This window comes from Amblyomma maculatum, chromosome 10, assembly GCF_055883805.1.
Source record: "Amblyomma maculatum isolate TAMU_Amacu chromosome 10, ASM5588380v1, whole genome shotgun sequence".
NCBI lineage: Eukaryota > Metazoa > Arthropoda > Arachnida > Ixodida > Ixodidae > Amblyomma > Amblyomma maculatum.
The window spans coordinates 84,044,061-84,066,760 of NC_139353.1; the positions used below are offsets into that span (position 1 = coordinate 84,044,061).

At 46.3% G+C, this 22,700-nt stretch overlaps 1 protein-coding gene and 1 pseudogene across 6 annotated transcripts in view; both read left to right on the plus strand.

Annotated features, from left to right (window-relative positions):
* Pli (E3 ubiquitin-protein ligase pellino) overlaps positions 1-20,569 on the plus strand; it is a 97,886-nt gene extending 77,317 nt beyond the window's left edge. For all 6 annotated transcript variants that reach the window (XM_084583032.1, XM_084583035.1, XM_084583033.1 and 3 more), the window contains exons 7-8: positions 724-839; positions 11,433-20,569. In XM_084583032.1, coding sequence (XP_084439158.1) covers positions 724-839; positions 11,433-11,559 — 243 coding nt within the window. In that variant the 3' untranslated portion in view covers positions 11,560-20,569. The remainder of the gene's footprint in view (positions 1-723; positions 840-11,432) is intronic.
* LOC146176913 (uncharacterized) lies at positions 8,060-10,807 on the plus strand (annotated as a pseudogene).
* Positions 20,570-22,700: the final 2,131 nt, after the last annotated feature.

Genomic DNA, 22,700 nt, shown 5'->3' on the forward strand with positions numbered 1-22,700 from the left:
CTTAGCGTTGTCGGTGAGCCATTTAGAAAAGTCCTCTTCCCTTGTCACTCTTACTAGCAACTCTGGATTGATGAATAAATTCAAGATTTGAGGGAAAAGAAAAGGGGTTCCCAGGTTGAGGGCTTCAACAGATGCTTATGCTGAGAAAGCAGAACCTACCAGTTGCATGGCGTCAGTCATAAGGCCTAACAGTTGAAGAAGACCGCTAAAGAAAAGGCAGATGTCGTCAACATCAGTGCTGAGCTTGGAGAAAAGAAAAGCTTAGGTTTTGTGAAAGACGGAAGAAAAATATAGGTGAATGGCATGCTTTGTTCCTGGGTCTTTGAAAAAAATATTTGTGGAGTCTTGAAAGCCTTTTGGAACTCTTTTATTTTTGCAGCTAAAAACAGGTGACATCATATCACAGCCCTGGAGTTGCCCTGCATTTTCTTGTCTGAAGGAATCGTTAGTCTGTGCACGGTGGGCTCACTGGATTCCATCACTTCGGATCGGGCTATTTCGGATGCCTTGGACTTGCAACGCAGGATGCTCATATGTGCCAGTGCACACAATGATAGCAAAGAATACTGTTACTGATACCAGGCAACAACAAGATGCATACTCGTATAATTGGTGCACGAAGGAATGAAAGGAATATCAAATTCCAGTCACCTTTTTTTTGTGCCTCAATAGTGAAGCAGTGGGGTCCGTGAGTGAAAGGTCTTTTCCCTCCTTTGTCTGCAGAAAGGCCCTGTGGTGAAGCTGTGCATGGGCATTGAGCCAGCCTTCTATGTGGACAACGACCCACCGAACCACGCCTTCAACCCCTGCGGCCACATGGCCTCCGAGAAGACCGTCAAGTGAGTCCCACCCTTCCTCGCTCTCTGAGGAGCCTTTTCAGCAGAATTAAATGCCACAAATTGCTTCAGCATATACAGTGAAAGCTCGTTAATTCACAACTCGTTAATTCGAAATTTTGGATAATTCGAAATAGTCATCGTAGTCCGGTCCGCAGTGCATAGAAGTCTATGCGCGTAACAGCTCGTTAATTCATTCAAAAATTGGCGCCGCCACCCATAATTCGAACTGCGCGTCGCCAAGCGGCGCTGTTAAAAACCATCGTTGGAAGCTTTCACGGCAGAACGATAGATAGCACAACCATCGGGGCGCCGCTAGGGTGCTGGAACAAGTACTAAACAGTCTTTCCTGCCGCGACTCCTTCGAGGAACGACGTTTTAGTGTTATCGACCACGGTTTCGTGTTGCATTTCGTGAGCCCTCGTTTTGCACGCCGCTTGTTGTGAGCTTGTGTCCGCGAGATGTGTTCGCGTGGGAAATACTGTGCCAAGACGGTGAAGGAGAAAGTGGCTATTTTACGCGAGGTGGATGAACGGAAGGCCAGCAAAGTGGAAATCGCGAAAAAGCACGGGATTCCACCAAGCACGTTGTCGACGTACGTCCGAAATAGGAAGGCCATCGAGGATGCCTATGAAGCCGAAGATTTCGCCAGCAACAGAAAAAGGCTTCGGTTAGCCAAGTATCCGGAAATTGAGACCGCTGTGATCACGTGGGTGAAAGAAATGAGAAGCGCTGACATTCCACTGAGCGGCCCAATTATCATGGCGAAGGCGGCCGATTTCGCCCTGCGCCTGAATGTGGAAGATTTTGTCGCCTCCAAAGGATGGTTTCACCGCTTTAGAGACAGACATAATCTTGTCTTCCGGGTGTTGTCTGGAGAAGCCAAAGAAGTGGATGCAGAAGCTTGTGCCACGTGGCGAAGCGGTGCTCTGCAGCAGTACTTAGAAAGCTACTCGGCACATGATATATTCAATGCTGATGAGACGGCTTTGTTTTATAAGCTCCAGCCCGACAGAACAGTAACATTTAAAGGGGACAGCTGCGCTGGCGGCAAGCGAAGCAAAGAGCGGATTACTGTTCTGGTCGCCGCTAATATAACCGGGACGGAGAAGGTCCCTCTTTTTGTTGTCGGCAAGGCACATAAGCCTAGATGTTTCAAGAACATTAGGACGCTGCCGACGGAATACTCCGCCAACAGAAAGGCGTGGATGACGGGCGAATTGTTTAAAAAATGGCTCTTGAAATTCGATCGGAGGATGGAGCTAGGGAAGCGTCAAGTTCTCCTCATTGTGGATAACTGCTCGGCACACAAAGTCGACGCCGAGCTGAAAGCCACAAGGCTCGTCTTTTTGCCCGCCAACACGACTGCGGCCTTGCAGCCGATGGATCAGGGGGTGATCAGAAACATCAAATGTTTCTATAGGCGCCACATGATCGAGCGCATGACTTTGTGCACTGGAAACCAGAAGACCAGCACCATCACATTGCTCACAGCAATGCACATGTTGGTGCGTGCATGGGAGCAGGTCACGCCGTCCACAATTGCAAACTGCTTCCACCACTGTGGCTTTGCTGCCGGAAGTATGAAAGAAAGTGGCGACGATGGGAGTCCGGAGCCTCTGCCTGCAGCTGTGCGTGCTGTGCTGCAGGACGTCAGTTTTGATGATTACGTTGGAGTAGACAGCGATGCAGCAGTGTGCGGTGCCCTAAGTGATGAGGACATTGTCGCTGAAATTGTTGGGGAGCAGTCTGTCCCAGAAGAGGCAGAAGACGAGGACGACGACTAGGAGCAAGAGCCCGTGCGTCCATCCGCGGCAGAAGTTATGGGAGCGCTGAATGTCGCGCGCCTTTTCTTCAGCTTTGAAGAGGGGGAAGAAGACTCCCTGCGTCGCATTCACATGCTAGAAGACCGAGTGAGTACGGTAGCCCTCAGAGAGAAGAAGCAGAAGATGATAACAGACTTTTTTGCTAAATAAATGTTTTTCGTGCCCTCCGGGCATCAAACGCCTTCATTTTTGCTCACTTTCATTAGTTCGAATTTTAGTTAATTCGAACTGGCCTGGCGGCCCCGTGGAATTTGAATTAACGAGCTTTTACTGTACTGGCTGTCTCTTGTTGCTTGTGGGAGCTAGACTCTGCTCATTTTGAACAGTGAAACCCATTTGCATCACAGTAACCTTTATCTCACAAATGCCTCGAATATGGTTTGCTGTGCATCTGAGGTGAAAACTGTCACCATGATCATTATTCGCAGTTTGGTCAGGTGTTTTAATTTGTGCGTACTACAGTCGAACCCGGATATATCGAACTCGAAGGGGGGGGATCGCGAAATAGTTTGATATATCGATAATTCAATATACAGAAATCGGCTTGGGACGGCACTTATGATGCGAAAAAACGATACCGTATTTGTCGCATAATCATCTCACTCACATAATGAACCCACCCTCCACTTTTGCACTGGAGAATTTGGGGGGGGGGGGGGGGGGGAGCGTTAAGGCCAGCTCGCTCACATGCAAACGATTAAGCGATCTCAGCGACGAGCGGCAGCAACAGAGCAAAAAATTTCCAACTTGTTGGAACTGCGTCCCTTTGCCGTTTGGTTTGAGCCACCGCGGCAGAAATCGCCAACGTTTTCGCTTGCATGTTGCACTCCGTTTCGGTCGTCTCATCCACAGCTCATTTCTTGGCAGCGTGCCAAGATGCTGCGCAGCGATAATTTCTATTTTGATAGCTCCTGCAGCGGCGGGGAGCGAACTTGGCAGACTGCCCGTGATGGCTTGATTTCACAAGCCTGGTTCGATTTATCACTCCGCGCTTGGGGCGGGCATAGTCCACTGCCACAAAATCATTGGAAAGCATGATAAAGCAGCTGCAAATGCTGTTTGAAGTGAAAAATGCTAGAAGCCGGTGTCATGATCGCAGCTGACCGCGTGCTTTCGTTGATTCATACATGCAAGGATAAAAGACTCCTGCAAAAAAAAAAAAAAAAAAGCCGCTTTGTAATGTTATATCTTACGCTACGCTGCGCGTACAGCACAATGATAAGAATAGACGACTCTCGCAAAAAAAAAAATAAATAAATCTGCCGCTTCTTAACTTCCGCAGGCGCCATAGCCACGTCAGCCGCCGCGCGCAGAGGGTTCGCAACACACGCTGGAGAAAGCGTCCGACGTTCTGTGAAAGCGGGTTGAGCTGGCTTGGCGCATGCGTAGCGCGTGCTGCTGCGAACGAAGGCCAGGAAAGAGGAAGGAGAGAGATAGCTCGGCGAAAGAATGTGCACACCCTTGCGCTTTGCTCTATCGCGTTTTTCCCCTCTCGTTCCTACCAGTTCTCTCTGGTTTATTCGCGCACATGGCTTGCAAATGTCACGTGCTAGCGTGCGGAAAACGATAATCGCAGATGCGCAGGTCTTTGGGGAATGGGCGCGGCGCAGCCCTAGCCGAACTTTCTTGTTCCCTCTCATTCTTTCCGCGCTTGGCTTGAAAACGTCACGCGGCAAACGGCCGAGGGTGATGCGATCGCCTTTGGGAAAGGCACACTTTCCAATGCGTAGTGCGTAGTTCGATATCGAACGACCGGCGAAATTGAGTTCGATATATGACGTGGCTTTCCTATACTTTTACATGGGATTTTCAAGGGGATATTCCGTGAGTTCGATATATCCAAGTTCGACTGTATTGTGTCGGGAATGGCGAAGGATTGCTACAGAATCAAAAGTACCTCTGCGGGCCTTTACACAGTGCTGGGCAGTTGCAGTGGGGTCTCTTCACAATGGCTGTGGCAAGCTTTGAGGATGTCTAATCTTGTGGAATGTGCATCTTCCAAGAACCGAGGCAAGATAGAGAAACACAGTAAAACTTCGGAAATTAGAACTCTGTTGATTTGAAACACCAGATCATTCGAAAAATTTCTGTAGTCCCGTAATTTCTATTGCAAATTTGATCGCATGATTCAAAATGGTGGCTATGCCTAGTTAATTCGAAGATTCGGGGTGCTATGGGGGAATGCACAATCGCAATTTTGCCACAAGCTAATGAAGTGGCAGGCCTCTTGGAGCTGCGGAGTGATTCCCGATGCTTGATGTACCGTAGTGCGCAAACTTCCACGACTTGGAGAACAAAACGAGCACACTCGGGTGTGGCTTGGGGATTGCCAAAGCATGTGCTTGCAGAGAAGATATGCTTGGCTGCAACTCGGCCGTGGATACCAGTTTCATGCTAGCATGCTCTCGGGGCTTTGTCAAGACATGGCTATACTGGAGTCAGCAGTGCTTGCATTCATGGCTTGTCTCTTACATGGCCAAAGTCAAAGTGGTGCATCGTGGAAGCACTGGCGTCATGACACCTCTCACCAATAGCAGCGGCAGTACTATGTGTTCCATGACACAGCCATTCTTGTTTCGACCTCGCTACAGTGGCGCAGTGGTTAGGGTGTTTGATGGTTAAATCCAAAGGATGCGGGATCAAATCCTTGCCGTGGCGGCTTCTTTTTTGATGGAGGTGAAAAGCAAGGCCTCCGTGTGCTGTGCAGTGTCAATGCACGTCAAAGAATCCAGGTGGTGTCAAAATTTCCGTAGCCCTCAACCACGGCGTCTCTTATAGCCAGAGTCACTTTGGGACGTTGCACAGATCACATTCTTGTTCCATGCCCACGGTGAGTGCTTGCACCGATTCTTTCAGTGCGTACCACAGCTAGAGGGTTAGGGATACTAGCATCTCAATTATTTTGAGTGTTGTTGTGTAAAGTCCACCTTTTTTGGAAAGAGCGACCATTCGAAATTTGGCTGACTTATTTGCAGGGTGTAAGGTAGCTTTGGTCGAACGTTGTGTAGTACAAGCCCCATGGGGATGCCCATTGCTGACAAGACACATGGCGTTCTATGCATCAAAGAGTATATAATTTGTATGCCATTCGGCTATGCTGTAGGAAGTTTGCGTTGCCCGGCTTGTTCACGCTGGTAGTCAGTCTCTCAGCGATCGACAGGTAGTGTGAGAGTTGTATCCTGTGATAATGTCTGGAGTGTGCATACAGCATGGAATCTGAAATCACGCAGCTGTGCAGATTTGCCACAAGCCATTCGGACTACTCTGTATTGGGGAAGGCAGAGTGGAGCGCCTTTTCACTTTTGATCTCTACTGGCATCATATTGTGTTTATAATTTTCGTTTTAAGTTAGGCACAAGCACATATCATTCTGTAGGAAACAGCAGAAACTAAGTGCGATGGCAGAACGAATTGAGGGTTGTGTAATGTGCGTCCTCGCAGTGATATTTTTGCCTGAGCTCAATTTTTTTGTTACGTTCTGTTTATTCGAAAACTTGGTTTATTCGAACCTCTTTTCCCCATCTCAATGACTTCAAATTATCAGAGCTCGTATTGCATACATAGGCATTAGAATAGCGTGATGTCATTCCCAGTGACGTGCAGTGCAATGTCTGAAATTATGCGACTGACCGCATGCCTGATGCATGCGAGGGGTGGATGACTTGAACAGAAGCAAAAGTGAAACTATGCTGCTTGGCTATATATAGGCAAAGGGGGATTTCTGACTATCATGATGCCTTCCACAGCGCATGAGCCTGACGTCTGAAATTCAGGTTTGGGGAAGTCTATTTGGTCAACGCTGGCTTCTCGGGCGATACCACGATGTGGTCTCTTGTGCGAATTGACTAGCATCCAACGCCACGAACTTATGAGGGCATCGACTAGGACCACGCTCCTTGTTTGAGTTGTCTGAATTTCCGAATTAAGGGAGTAGAATTCATGAGATTTTACTGTAATCCAAAACTTCAGGACCGTATTCAGTTTGGTGCCAGAAGTCCCGGGTTACTGTCACTCTCAGCTGATGCTTTAGAGAAAGGTTCGGTGCATCCTTGTCATATCTTCTATCATGAAAAGTTTGGTATACCGGTAGAACGGATTCCACACAGCGAGCGAGCGATGCGATGTCGGCCATGTTTACAAGCGGAGTGGTGGTCGAGGAGCGGCCAAGGTAGCGTCGTCGCAGACTCGAGATTCTCGAGAAAACTCAAGTTTTCTCCGCCGCTGGAGGAGCGATTCGAGTGGAGATTGCTTTCTGAAACGAAAAACAGGCCTCGAGGGCCGCTTGGAATAGCAGTTCGAGTGAAGGCGTGTTTCTGAATACGGCGGTTAGTCTAGCTTGCTTTTTTACTATTGGATCTGTCTAACTCTGTCCCATAGTGGCTGCTATCGTTGTGGGTTTTCCAGGTTTTTTTTTTTTTTCTGTCATTCCTGCTCCAACTGTATTTAAGATGTCCAGCTATTAGCCCTGTCTCTCTCTCTTTCCTTGTCTCGCTCCACCTGCAGCGTAGCTGTTACCCACTCTGTAAATGGCGCTCCTTTCTGTACACTGCAGGCAACGCGCCCAGTGTTGCTGTATAGCCATCTGTGCACCACGTTAACGCATGTTGTGAGGCCACGTCAGTCAAATGTGCGGATCCGGAATTTTAAATGGTGAATTGCAGTTGCAGCAGGGAGCACTTCTGGAGCAACGTTCGTGCTCTTTTCGGAGCAACTGTATTTCAAATGCAGATTCGGACCGCGGGTCACTTCTTCCAGTCGCAGATAGAGAGGGATCGCCAGGCTAAGGTAGTGCAGTGGAAATTGGCAGATCCTACCGGATATTTGCGCAACGTCTTTCTTCAGTGACGCTTTCCATTTCTGGCAGCTTCTCATCTCAGCTTTGCCCTTTACACTCCATAGAATACTATCACTATCAGTACTTGCGACCACTATGGTCTCAAATTCTCGCCATGAACTGGCACTCACTCACTATTGGTGACAAGAGCAGTAGTATAACCGGAAAATTTTTTTTGTAGACCTTTTCTCAGAGTGTAACTGCAAAGCTGCGCTTCAGTATTGCTTTTGTGTGCTTCTGTCTCATAAATTCAAAGCCATTAAATTGCTATTCTGCTAGGGAAGACTTGAGAACAGTGAACTGTGAGAACGGTTATTTAGTTTGAAAGAAGTGTCAATACGATCTTGTCTGTGCTCGGCTGAGTGAGCATGAATGAAAGAACAGCATGAACTCAGTGTCAACTCCGTCTCGAGAAGCAGTTGGAGCAATGTTTACCCATTGCAGGTTTGAAAACGGGTACTTCCTCGGTCTGTCTGCGAAAGCAATCTACTTGCTTCTGCCAGAGCATGAGTGTTCCAAAACTGCAGAGTCTGCACACATGTTTTACACCCGATTCAGGTGCTATGTCGCAGAGTGTGTGGACTGCTCTGGTTTTCTGAGTGACATTGACCATAAGCCTCAAGTCAGCCAACAAGTGCTCTTTGCATATGGGTGCCTTTTAGTCTGGGAGGAGGAGTGGGATATGTGACGCACTAGCGATGAATATCTGACCGTCGCTGCTGGCTAGATCCAGTAGCGCTGGTATGATAATGTCTTGCCTTTACTGCGCCTGTAAGAAAGCTTCACCCTGCACCAAATCGTCATTGGTGTCGTTGCCGGTGTAACCAAGCCACGAGAGAGTCAGCAGCTGAAGGGAATTTCTCAGAAGAGAAATTAGAGGCACGAGCTCTTCACCCCTCGCCTCCTCGCTCGTAGCTCCTCTTTCTCTTCTTGTGAGAAATTCTCTTTGGCTCGTGCAAAAAATATAGAGTGCTTTGTAACTGCTGATACATACATACAAGAACCTCTGAAATTCTTTTTATCAATATATCACCAAAATGCTTTAGACAGCTGCAATGAAATTTTGCATTGGGAAGTATTGTAACCGTCCTTAAAATTTATTTATTTATTTTTTTCTGACAGAGCCACTCGGACGCTTCCGTGTGTGCCATTGCACAGGGTCGCTGTGGTTCGTAGTTATTGTGAAAGCTTTTCTGAACCGAAAAACTCATGGAGCAGTTCATTTTCCGATTTTTTTTTTGTTTTTACATTGAGTCTTACGGGAAACAAAACAGTGGTTGTGACTCTTCTGTGTATGTCATTTGCAAAGTTCTTTCAGTAAAGATTGGTTAATTTAGTAACGTGGTTATTTCAAATACTTTTTGCGACCTCAATGTCTTTGAATTAACAAAGTTTTGCTGTGCTCTTGCTGACACTTTTCTGCATTGCGTTCAGTTCTTCCATAATGATCTTTCTTTTTTTTTTTACACCAAATAGAAAATTGCACTGAGGTGAGGGTCTTCCCATGTGTGAGAGAGAGGCAGATACTAATCAGAGTGTCTACCGACCTGGAAAACCGGGAATTGTCAGGGAATTTTAAGATGCTGGGAAAAGTCAGGGAATTCTCAGGGATATTTCTAAAAAGATTGCAGAGTCAGGGAAATTTCCCAATGCTCGCTCGCCCGCACGTACCAGTAGCCGTAGGTGCAGCCAGGCGTAGCCATGAGACACCACGAGCGCAATGAAGTTAACGCTTTAAAAGCGAAGTGTGGCTGTGACGGCGTGGTGCCGTGTTCGCACTGGCCTCCGCACTGGCCTTCGAAAAAACAGGCCACTCTGCGACGCACTGGGATCTGGTAGCGTTTCTTCGTGGAAGCTATAATCTATTCAAGTATGTGCCAGCACGTCGTGCAGACTATATCCACTTCACAAGAAGTGCCCTGTTTCCATTAAAGTTCTGCCCGGTAAGGTGGCTTGAGAATAGCAAGGTGATTTCAAGAGCGCTTGCTATTATTCCGAACTTGGTGAAATTCATGGAATGCTCTAAGCAAGCGAAAAAGGCGCCAGCGTGTGCTAGCTACAGCATTGTTGAAAATGCAGTCGGGGACAAGATGCTGCCTGTTAAATTAGCTTTTATGCTATCAATTGCTGAAGGCCTGGAACCATTTTTGGCTGAATTTCAGACAGACAAGCCTATGGTGCCCTTTCTAGCTCCTACACCGGATCGCCTGTTGCGGTCATTGCTTGCTAGAATCGTCTGAAAGGAAGTCCTGCAAGCTGCCAACTCGTCCACCAAGCTACTTAGGATTGACTTGGAGAAACCTGATAACATGATTGCTTCTACTACATTCAACATTGGGTTTTCTGCAAAAAATGAGCTTCGCAAGATCCCCACACCATCGCAACTGGCTGTGCTCAGCTTCAAAAAAGACTATTGCATTCATAAAGAAGTGTTCACAAAAAGTGATGGAAAGGTCACCTTTACAATACAAGTTGACCAGAGGAGCGAGCCGCTTGGATCCAGCTATCGCATTGTCTCCAGAGGTTGGTGCAAAGCAACTGTGCATTGCCCTGGAGGTGCTAACAAAGCACCAGTGGCTGACTGGTTTGGAAGCTGAGCGTACCCACCGTTCCTATGTTGAGGTATGCTCATTGAGCTCTGCACAGGTGGCATTGACCAACTTTGACAGAAACGAGCAGGGGCTGGACACGCTCTGGTTTGAATTGTGTTCACGCAACCATAAGGAGCTATTTTCCTTCATCGAGATCATTCTTAGCTTGTCCCATGGAAATGCAGCTGTGGAACGAGGGTTTTCAGTCAACAAAGAGTGCCTTGTTGAAAACCTGAAAGACGAGTCTCTAATTGCGCAAAAAGTAGTGTATGACACAGTCTCGGCTATTGGAGGTGTGGCCAAAGTTGAGGTCACAAACACAATGATGCAAATGGTCCGCAGTGCCAATGCCCGATGGAAGGAAGACCTGCAAAGAAAGAAGCAAGAAAGGTTGGACACATTGGATGCCGAAAGGAAGAAGAGAGTGGCTGTTCTTGTAAAAGAGCTTAAACAAAAGAGGCAAAAGGTCATCGACAATGCACAGTTGCAGGCTGCTTGTCTTGAAGAAGAAATTAATTCTCTAAAACAGGGGTTCTCAAACTGGGTTCCGCGGAACATAGGGGTTCCGCGGGCTGTCTACTTGTGTTCCGCGAGAATCCTCAGAGCTCAGGGCAAGCACTGCTCTCAAAGAAAAATTTAATGGTGAAGGCTTGGTGAAATTTTGGATGGGGACTGCTCCGTTGTTTTTGCCTCTTCACTGCCTCTTTGAAAGGGCAGTGAACATTTTGCTTCCCTTTGCAACTACATATGTATGTGAACAGGCATTTTCAGCCCTCGCCTATCCGAAGAACAAGCACAGGAGCCGTCTTGACCCGGAAGCTGATATGAGACTGGCTCTGAGGGGGAAGGGGGGTTCCCTGGAACTATTTGAAGGCTTTTGGGGTTCCTCCAAGCAAAAAAGTTTGAGAACCCCTGCTCTAAAACAAGGTCCCTAAAGCAGCTGACCAATGTTTTTTTCTCTCTTTGACAGAAGATCAGTTGTTTTGTACACCTGAATAAAATATTTTGCATTGTGCATAATGTCTATCAATGCAATATATTCGTTTTAATGGCATTAGTCGAAACTATTTTTCAGGACTTCGGTCAGGGAATTTAATAGAAATAGTCAGGGAAAACCTGGAAAAGTCAGGGAATTTTAAAAAAACACTTTGGTAGACACCATGACTAATGAAAGGGTCTGATTGGGTGTAGGTATTTAGAATGGTACGTCTTGATTGGCCAAGCCATACTGGAATTGACTGGTCTTGCCTCTCTTACCTTGATAGATTGCAAGGAAAGTGGGTCAAACCTCTGTTTGTGCAAAGTAATTCACCATTATGTTGCTTCTTTTCCTTCCCCTGTCCAGATACTGGGCATCAGTGTCCATCCCACATGGCACCAATGGGCTGCAGGCCGCATGCCCTTTCTGTGCCACCCAGCTGGAGGGTTATCCGGGGTACGTGCGCCTCATCTTCCAGGACCACATCGACTGACCGCGCACCTGCCCCCCCGTAGCTCCACCGTGTTGTCCGGCTTCCGAGGGTGCTGCTACTGGTGATGAGGGAGACAGTTGCCACCGGCAGCAGTTACTGAGCGTCGGGAGAGAGGGAGAGTGAAGGCTGTGCTCATTTCCCACTTCAGTCTCCTCCTCCTTTCCATTCCATGAGAGACGGCTACTGGAGTGTTTGCGGAAGATGGGCAGTTCGTGGGCAGAGGTCGATTGTGACCATGGCTTGTGCAGGAACTACAGGATGCCACCCTCTTTACTGGGGTTTGTCAGAACCGGCATCATCAAAAGGGTGCTTGTATAATGCCCTTGCATTCTGGCCGAAGTGTTCACGCGTGCACCATTCCACCTAAGCACCCATCTCCTTCTCCCCCCCTCTCTCCAAGGTTTTGTACGCCTGTGGCGCATGGTAGGTGGTACCGCGCGTCACCGTTTGGTGACCGGTGGCGGCCGAGCGAAGGGGACGGCGCGATGGAAGCACTCGCTGTTGGCAATTGGTTTGCCATTGGGCCGAGGCTCTCGGTGGGAGGAAAAATGAAGAAACCACTGTATGTGTTTGACGTGCAGATGTGGAACCGGATAGCAATGTTGGATTAGTAGCAGCCCATTGCAAATGGTTCCATTGGTGCCACTGGTGCTTCCTTCCATGCACCTGGGATTTTTCGTCTTTCCTTCCCCTGACGTGCACCACAGGTGTCCATTCCTGGTTCTACCTGTTAGTTGGCGAAAGTGTTGCGTGAATGGAGAGGAGGCGAGCTGTTATTGATGCATGACTATCTTGTTCTATCATGCCATGATTTGTTTATGAAAGTGCGCCAGTTCTACCCATATTTAGGGCTGGCATGAAGCTAGTTGTAACGTTGTCACATCATTTTGTCACGCCATAACTCCAATAACACTGCAGCATTTTGAAAATGAAACTCAAGCGGGGCTTGCACCAGTAGCGTTGTCGCCTGTTTGCGTCACGTCAGAGTTGGACTGACGTTACACAAGCCCAGACTGAAGCTTGACATAGGTGAAGGAGATGTAATTATCAAGTCGTTGGCCCCTGTTCACTAAACGGTATGTTAAGGGGTAAGCAGGATTACATTGAGGGCATCTCACATTACGCTGAACAAAGTGCGTGTACATGTTGAAGGAGATGTCGCTTCAGGAATATGTAGTGCATTTTCCCCTGGGTTTGTAAGCTGTCTGTGGCAGTGAAAGGGATCGATGTACAATGCTTTGCCCCTGACAGGCTCTGTTGGGGACATCTTGCTTTTAAAGGACCAAGCAAATGCGACGTTGTTATGAACTTGCCAATTTTTAGAAAAATAAAAGCTAAAACAAACAACACAACACGGCTACCAAGAACAGTGTGGTTGCAGTTTTTCTTTGCGTGCTAGAGGGAATTTGATTTGTGTGCTTCACGCAGTTTCTTGGTGAAGAAAAAGGGTGCATAAAGTCAAAGGAAACCGAACAGGTCCGCTTGTTGAAATATTGGCTGCCTGACTGAGGCTCCCTTCTCGACCCTCGTTTGGTTTACTTTGTCCCCACACAGTTTCTTGCTGCTTTTGAAATGCAGAATCTCTAGCTGTGCCAACTTTAGCATGAATTTTAAGTCACCAGTGGGTTGTTCTTGTTGTGGCTTGTATGTTTTTATTTCTTTTGTGCTCATGTTCAACAAAGTTTTGTTGTAATTTTTTTTTTTTTTTGCGCATTCATTTAGCTGGTCTCGTTCCATGTGGCATCTGTCTTGGATGGAAAAGCTACGAGCTTGTTATTTCATATTTCAGTTTTTGAATTAGTGCCTTTAGATGAAGCAGTGGTGATGCACTTATGGCTTGGTTAAGTGACAGCCTCTCTAAGCTGAAGATTGTCGAACGCACCACCTTAAACTTTGATTAGCTTCCTAAATGAAGGATTCATGACATCGAGTTTTCTAAGGCCAAGTTTTAAGAGGACCCTTACCCTTCCTTGAGCTTTGTGAGTTACCGTAAATATCTTGACCAAGTTGCATGCTAATATGCAACAGGAGGCGGACAAAAGTAAAGCGCAAAATTGAAATCGTGTTTCTTTTCTTTTATTTGTCACGTTTTAGCAGTGTGGTACACACTTGGCATTGGTGAGGTCAGCATCGGCAGTTACCAACTCTGCCACTCGAGGGAGCATGGTTTTCGTGTGCAACGATGCCACCTGCTGCTTTTGTAAGCGAGTTGGTGTTGTTGCCGACAAAGGTAGCAGATAGGAGAAGTCCGCTCAGGAGAAATGGCAAGACCAGAGTAGTGTACGGTTCTCCTCATACCTATCTAAAGTGCTCTAGGCGGCTTGCAAAACAATGCCTCCACTGCTAGAGGCAGGGGTTGTGTCAGCTTTGCCAATTGCACCATTTGGACACAGCTTTCTGCGCCATGCGGCACCAAAAGCACTAAATTGGCCGAAATAGCTCCAAATTGGGCCAAAAAGGCCTGGAAATCACAACACAAACTTTTTTCCTCGCTTTGCATGGCTTCCAGGGGTGTCCGAGAATTCGGGATGGTTTGTGATAGCGATTTATTTCATTTGCACTGCACTTGTATGTATTCGATAAGTGTGAATATTCAGAAGTTTCGGGATTCTGTGCGTCTGAATCTATGGCCAGCCATTGCAGATTCCAAGAGGCATTCATTGGTTGCAGCATTTCACAAGAGTAGCATCAGTTGCTCACCTTTCATGGAATTGGCATTTGTGGTAATGCTGTAGTTTCTCTAGAAAGTGATGCTTTGAGTGCATCGAGAGCCGGCGCGGCTGTGCCGCAGTATTTTCAATCACTGTGCCACGAGAGACACAGCACCTGAAGAGCAGGTTTCGGGAGTGCCGTGCAATGGACAGAGCATGCATGCACTGCTCTGGTGACTGCTTTAATCGTATACACAAGTTTTGAAAATTTTCATGTAAGTCGTTCATTAAGCTGGATATGGTCGGACTCGCACAGGTAAATTTGGGAGGCGGATCGCGTCTAGGTACGACCCATACATCCTGCGATAGCAAATGTTCGAACGCTACGAAAATGCGCTGGAGATCACATTTACTTATTCCAGGTCGGCAGGCAACACGACCGAGTGCGCACTGTTTGAGCTGTGTTAATGAGCCATGGTATTCCTGTGTTACATTTCAATGCAGAAGTATTTGAAGCAATATCGGTGCGTCGTTATTAAATTTTCTACATTCACTAACATTCACATTTTGGTGCTGGCAACGAAATAATGATTCGGTTGCTGTGTAATACTTTAATAGTTCACTTGTATAATGCAGTACTGCACATTTCTGTGGCACTTGGCTTAGTTAACTATTGTTTCATAGGTCTTGAGGCAACGTTTACCACTAACTCGTGGGCCACTGTGATGCCTTTCCGAGGCATCAGAGGCATCATCCAAAAAAATGCACGCGCGTAGCAGGCTACTGCTCAAAGCTTCATAGCATGCTGTTTGTGTGCTGTGGACAAGTCGTTATGGCGGATCGAATCTCTGTTGCAGCAGCTCTGTTCCGAAGGACAAAATACAGAAGGAAAAATGAAAGGAAAATGAATATAAATAGAAAATGCCATGATCTCAAGTAGTTGAAAGTAATTGAGAGCATTGGCTGCCCTTTATGTGCATTGTGCAGCTTTGGAACACTGAGTCCCGTACTGAACTTTGGTTCATTCGCCCCTGTTGTGTATTCGCGACAAACTGTATCGGGGGACATTATTGTTACATGCCTCGTAGCCTCCAAGGCGTTTTCAAGGATCAGCAAGGAGGTGGCTCAGGGTCCCTTTAAAGAGTTGGTGAATGATATGTAAAGCTTCATTTTTAGTGTCGAATCAACTGCGAACACCTTTTTTTGCACTTAGTTTCCAGTCCGAAGCTTTTGGCTTGTTCATAAAGTTCTTGGTCAAAATGTCGGCGTGAATTTGTAATAATCGGCTGTCAGGGCTATTTCTGGCGAACTGCACGCGGCTGAAAAAACAGACCTGCAGAATGGATGTATCATCCAGTACATATGAGTGTTGAGTAACCTTTAGAGGAGGGTGTTTCTTTTTTCTTGCGTTGCCTTAGTGTTTGAGCCTTTAGAATGTTTTTTTTTTCTTGTGTTTCACAGCTGTGCCAATTATCTCCTGTTGGATAACCTTTCTGCAATCGCGACATTTCCCATTTGCGAGACATTCGCGATAAGACATTCCGATATACCATTTCATGTCGCACTGGGGCTGTTCATGCCTGCTACATTTTTTTATGCTGAAAACATCATGATCCACTTTTTCATTCCCTCGATGTTTCTCATTGAGTGTCAATCATTGGTGGGGATTCAAGCTGGCTACTATCATTTTTGCTTTCTCTGTTGAAGCCACACAGTGGGCGTCTTGCTGGGGTGCTTTTGCGAGGGTGCTCAAGTAACTTTGGCACAACGTACCTTAAGCACCGCTGTTCTTCTGTTTCTCATGTTTTTAGAACACTTTTACGCAATCCATATGCAGGTACTTTCTTTTGCATGCATGGAAGGAAGGAAAAGAAAGGTACAGGAACGTGTTTGGAAACCCAGGCGTATATTATTTATTCCATTTACTAGGGAATGTGTCTCCTCACTGTCTTCAAGCTTGCCACTGGGTAGAAAATGAACAGTGGATGATGCAGTTGTGTCGGAAATGCTTGGCTACTTTGTGCAATGTATAACGAGCGAACCATGTCGTGGGATCTCTCATGATTGCTGACAAAATGTCCACGAAGGAATTACCAAGTCTGGCACACATTTGTGCAACTTTGCACTCTCAAGAAAGGAGTAGGCAAGCCATCCAACACATGCTGTCTTTTTTTTGTGTGTGTTTACTGTTCCAAGCAACCGGTGGACACTGGCATTTGTGGTGCATCGTAGGCATAAAGGACAACTAGAAGGGTCTGTTCAAACCTCTTAGAATCTCCAAAAGATGGCAGTCATGGCTTGCTGTGCTTTCATGATAAAGGAGCTGCTAAGTGGCATACACACTTTATAAGAGGGCTGCTAAGGTCACAGCACTTCAGTTATACTTGCTGATGACTACAGCCTGGAAGGAAGTCTGTGCTGTTTTAGGGTCAAGGCAAAGGGCAGCAATCCAGCTTAGATTTTCCACCTTCATTCTACTTGGGGCTCTGATTCAGTTCACGTTTGTAGTGAACACAAGCAGTGGTATTGCTTCTAACAAGGATATAAGTATGCGTGAATGCTCTTGCTTTTCAACAAAGGAGCTAGGCTTTTAAGATGCAATGCCTGCCACTTGTAGGACGTAGTTTGTGCAGTTGAAGTAGAACGCTTTGGGGCCCTCCCCCTTGTGGTCGTGTCTAGTGTGCGGACAGTTCTTTTTTTTTTTTTTTGGTGTTGCTGGCCTGCCATGACCATTGCTTCTTTTCTTTTTTTTTTTATCCTCCTTTCCTGATGCCATGCCTTCTTTTCAGAGTTGCTTGTTCATAACATTTTCGTTTATGTGGGTCTATCGGCTTTGTACAGCAGAATTTAGTTTCGTGGAAATGCCAAGAGTGGTGCTGGCTTAACTTTGTTTTTTCACGCTGAAGAAAAATTGAGTCGGTTTTTCCTTCCTCATAGTCAGCTGCACTTTCTTCTTGCTCGAAGAGTTCTGGAGTGAGTGGTGCAGTACATCCACATAAGTGTGCTTTCGAAAGACACACTCGGCTTCGAAAGCTACCATTGCCTATGGAAGGATTTTTCAGTCCAACACTTCAAATAGTGGAAGTTTCATAGACTGAATGAAAAGTCGTGCAGCGCTTCTTGGATGTTTTTGTGGGCATATTCCAATAATTGTAATATTGCACTTGGGTCTTCTGGAACACCTTTGGTTCAGCGACAAACATTTTTATTATTTGTATTAGGCACTGATATGATGTAGTTCCCTTAATCTAATTGAATTGTGCTTGCGTCCAAGTGGGCTACGCATTGGGCTGCATTGTATGCGAGGTGTTTTGAGATTTCTGATTCATGTCTCTCACTATCTTCACTTTCTGCTGCTTAGTGTATGCCCTCATTTGGTTCAGACTTGTTTCAGGCGAAGGAATGTATTGCCTCTCAACTTGCAGGTTGTTTGTATCAATACACTTCTGGATCATGTGTACGCTCGCGCCTGGCATGAAAAAAAAAAAAGCCTTTTATGCCGTAATGAATTTTCAGTTTGCATGTTGATTGCTCTATTTCAGTTGTCTGTCAAACCAAAATGTTTTATATTTTGGGGCTATCTATTTAATGCATGTGCTGGCTTATTTTTTTTTATCTCATTTGCCTTGTGCGTAATGTAAGCGGTCTTGCCTCTGGAACAGTGATCTTTTTTGTTGCCAGTTGTCTTGGTCTCAAACTATGAAATTGTGTCATCAAAAAAAAAAAAAAAAAAGAAAGACAGTCATTCCATGTTCAAGTTTTGTTATGGTGGGCTTTTCTTCTTCCTTCTTGTTCTTTCACCTTTTGCAGCTGCCATTTCTTTTGTTTGTTTTCTTGGGGGAGGGGGGAGCAGTTTCTGTGTTTATGAAAAGGTGTATGCAAGAGATTACCCAATGTTTAATGAAACCTACATTTCTTTTACAATGATCGTTCATGTGAAATTGTTTTACGAGCACCTTTTGATACTTTAGGATAATTTGGTGTGCGTATCTCCTGCAGGTAGCTAAGAGTTTTCTTTGTGCTATCTTAGCCATTTCAATGACGCATGAAGATAGCTAATTTTTTTTTTGCTTCATACGAATGTAATGCGTGCTAGTGTGTTGAAATCTGATGGAAATGTTTCCAGCTTGCATTTCCCGTCTAAAGTTATTTTTCTTTGTTCACTGAGCCAATCCGCGTGAAGTATTTAGTTTTCACTCATCATTCATGCGGAGGCACAGCAAGATGATAGTAACAGCACAAAACGCTCTTTGCCACTTGAAACAACTTGGAAGTGGCTGGGTTTACAATGACCGGTTGATGCACGAGACTCCACACTCTTTCAGGGTAGCTTATGATACCGGGGCTTGTAGGGTATGAAATGCAGCCTGTCTACATTGAGATGCAAGGCTCTTAAAGTCATAATTCTGAAGGTGACTACTATCATTTCTTAGTAATCTATATTTAGGAGTATTTATGTTCAGTGCATGTCGTTAATAACTCCGATGATCATGTTTTGGAGTAAGAGCGGAGTGCAGTTTCTTGCCCTCCAAGTGTGGATGTTCGAACATGGTCCTGCCATGTTTTTGTACTTACTTGACTGTTTTCATTTCTTTTCCATGCTTCTCTTTTGTTACTGGTAGCACAAGCTTACTTGCATATGAAATTCCCCCTATTTTTTTTTTTGTTTTTGTTTTTTTACGAGGAGTGTGATTTTCCAACATTGCAAATGCTGCACTTTCAGGCACTGATGGGAAACATAGAGTTGTGCTATAACAAGTTCCTCAGTTTTCATGTGCCATCAGCTGAGCTTTATGTTTTGGTTACTGGTTTGTGCAGTGATATCTAGAGGACAACCCATTGATTTATTGTGCCAACAGTAAGAGATCTAGTTTGGGGTTTGGAGACAATGTGTGAGGGAACACATTTTTTGGGAGCTGTTACAAAACGTGTATGAGAACAGCACCAGCTTTGTAAAGTCATGCGTGGCTTCTTATGATGGTCACAAGTTGTGGCAATCTGTTTGTTGCTGTCCCCCATTTTTTTATAATCAAATTTGTTCTTTCTATTACAACCTTTTGAAAATCTTCTGAGAATGTAGAACATCGCTTTAGCACATGTCAAGCTTATGAAATATTTTCTTTAGAGACCTATGCTTCAGGAAAATGGCGCAAGGCATCTAGGTTCGTGATGCGACAAATTCGCTTCCAAGATGGTGACCTTTTACAGGCACGAAGGAAATTCCACTGTGTTTCAGCCATTTTTTTGTTAATTTTCATTTTTCCGTGATTTTCGAGTTACGCAGTATAAAATCGGGGATAGCACAACCGTGGATACCATCTTAAAGGGCATATTTGTTTTGCTAACCTATTCTTTTGGGTCGTGGAGGTATGGTGAGCACTTAGCAGAGCTGTTGTTTTGGATGTTTTGGCAATAATGGAGTTGGTGAAAGCAGAGACAGTACATAGATTAAGGCATTTTGTAAATGTTTATTTCCATAAACTCCTCATTCGGGTTGCACAGTGGCACCTCTATTCTTTTTTTTGGTCAGGAGGGGGGGGCTTGTTGTTGACACAGGGAGACTTAAAATCTTGAAACCACTTTCCAAGTTCAGCACTTCATGACAGTGCTTACATATTTGCTAATGCTCTATTGGTTTTTTGTCTTTGTTAAGGAACTGCTAAAGCCTTACACCAGCACTGTATAAGGCAATCTGCTTTCTTGTGTCAGAGTTTTTTCTTTTTCACGATCATGGCTAAAAATAAGGAACATATCAGAAGAGGACAGTGCCTGAACGTGATGTTTGAACCCCGCTTTTCTGGACGGATAACTTGTACAGGTATGTTTTTTTTTTTTTTTTATCATGACGAAGCAATAGCTCTCACTATTCCTAACCTTCATTTGTGAGCCCTATGGATGAACTTGGTGATATCATATGCCCCTGCACCACTGTGCCACTTTCCGGGCAAACTTTTATTTAGTCGGTGGAATGTGGTGCGACTGCAGTGTAGAACAGCAGTTGCTTTTGGGCATCACCTGTACGTTTCTTTGCGCCTTGCGCTGCTGCGTGTTTTTAATGACAGATGTTGGGAGCACCCTAGCAAAGAGAGAGAGAATGCACGCTGTTCATCATTAACCTTTTTTTGGCGATGTACAGAACATTTTTCACATGCACACACACACACACCCACTAAACCCACTTTTGTGTATGATAATGTTATGCCTTTGCCGCTCGTCCCCTCTGCGGTCTGTCGTTGCGTTGGCGCAGACCTATTTATCGAATGTGTGTACGAGTGTGCATCCGAAGATGTGTAGATACGATACCTTACCACCACTGGTATTTCTATGTACCATAGGAAAATAAAGACCATTTTCAACAACACTGTTGTGGTGTTTTTCCGTGCAGGCAGGAAAACGAAGACAGCAGCCGTGAAGCACGCGGTGGGAATTTCTTTATTCCCGGAAACAAGTTACTGGCGAGCGCCAGCAGAGCTGGGCGCTGTCCGTGATAAGCCAGGGCGAAGTGCGCAGCAGCACGCGGCGCGGCGGCATATATAGCCGTTATAACTGAGGGGCGTGGCGCGCAAGACAAGTAGGCGCGCAACTACTACACTCCCCCAGTCTTATTTGAATAGGGTGCATACAGTCAAAGAAAAATCACCACAGACTAGTTCAAGGCACATAGCGGTCTGGAGGGCGGCGCTGCCTTTCCGGATACCGCCGTTGTGTCGTGGATGGAGGACGGGACGATGTTGGCTGAACCGGCGTCGTCGCTGGACGTGGCTGCTCAGAGTTACCCTGCTCTTCAGGAGTGTAGCGAGAGTCCAAGCCCACGGCCTGAATGATGTGGTTCTGGTGGCGCTTCCAGATGAACACTCCTTGACCGGTTTCCACTTGAAGTCGGTACGAAACAGGTCCCGTTCGCTCTAACACGACAGCAGGCAACCACTTTTCACCCCGCCTAAAATTGCGCACTAGGACACTGTCACCAACAGAAAATTCACGTGTGCGCTGCTTGCGACGCACTGTCTGCACAGACTGCCTTGTCGAAACAGTCTGCTGCAGCGAGGGCTTGACTGCGTCCAGCCGGGTGCGCAGTCGCCTGTTGAGCAGAAGAGTAGCCGGCGCCTCGCCCGTCGTCCGGTGTGGGGTGTTTCTGTAAGACAACAAAAACTCTCCCAATGTTGAGGTTAAACTTGCAGCAGTACGTTTCCGTAGTGCCGCTTTCAAAGTTTGGACAAATCGCTCAGCTTGTCCATTACTACTAGGATGGTAGGCTGATGTTCGTACATGCCGCGTGCCAACGCTCTTAAGATACTCTGAAAACACCGCTGAGGTAAATTGCGGCCCATTATCAGATACCAAGACTTCAGGGTAACCAAACCTGCAGAAGAGTTCGTGGAGTCGATTGACTGTGCTTTCCGCAGATGTGTCGCGAATCTGGCACACCTCCGGCCACTTGGAGTGAGCGTCAACAACCACCAAGAACATGCTTCCTTTGAAAGGTCCTGCAAAATCGATGTGCAGGCGCTGCCATGGTTGGCCATGCCCATGGGTGCAAAGGGGCAGGACAAGGCATTGCGCTTTGCGTTAAACAAGCATTGCACGAACGGACTTTAGTCTCAATGTCGCGATCAATTCCTGGCCACCAGACGTAACTGCGTGCTAGCTCTTTCATTTTCACGATTCCAGGGTGTCCCTGATGCAACTCATCGAGCATCTGAGGCTGGTGTTTAGCAGGAATAACGACACGCATACCAAGAACGAGACATCCTAGCTGTGGCGAAAGTTCACAGCGTCTGTGAAAAAACTGTCATTTCTTCACTGTCAACGCGCTCAGGCCACCCGTTCATTACGTGCTGCATGACTCGTCTAAGGATCGGATCTCTGGCCGTTTCGCGTGCAACGTCACGATAGTTGATTGGCAAGGACTGCAAGCGTAGGAGATAAAATTGATCATCCGAGCATTCTTCGCTTTCACTTTGCAGAGGCAGTCGAGATAAGCAGTCTGCGTCGGCGTTTTGACACGACGGCTTATACTTCAGAGTGAAGTTGTAAGCTGACAAAACTAAAGCCCAGCGTTGCAGTCGTGCTGCGGCGATAGTTGGTATGCCCGTTTTGGGACCAAAAATTGTCTGCAAGGGCTTGTGGTCCGTAACTAAAACAAAAGAACGACCAAAGAGGTAGTAGTGGAAGCGTTTCACGCCAAAAACTAAAGCTAGTGCCTCCTTTTCTAGCTGACTATAATTGACTTCTGCTGCAGATAAGGTGCGAGATGCGTACGCCACACGATGACACTGACCGTTTGGCTGCACATGAGAGATGACAGCTCCTATACCGTATGCCGATGCATCACACGACAACTGCAGGGGCGCACCGGGGTCGTAGTGAGTGAGAACTGGTGGCTGGGACAGCAGCTCCTTGATGTTCGAGAAGGCTTCTTCGCACTCGTCATTCCAGGACCAGGGAACATTGAGGCGTAGCAACCTGTTGAGGGGCAAAACAACTCTT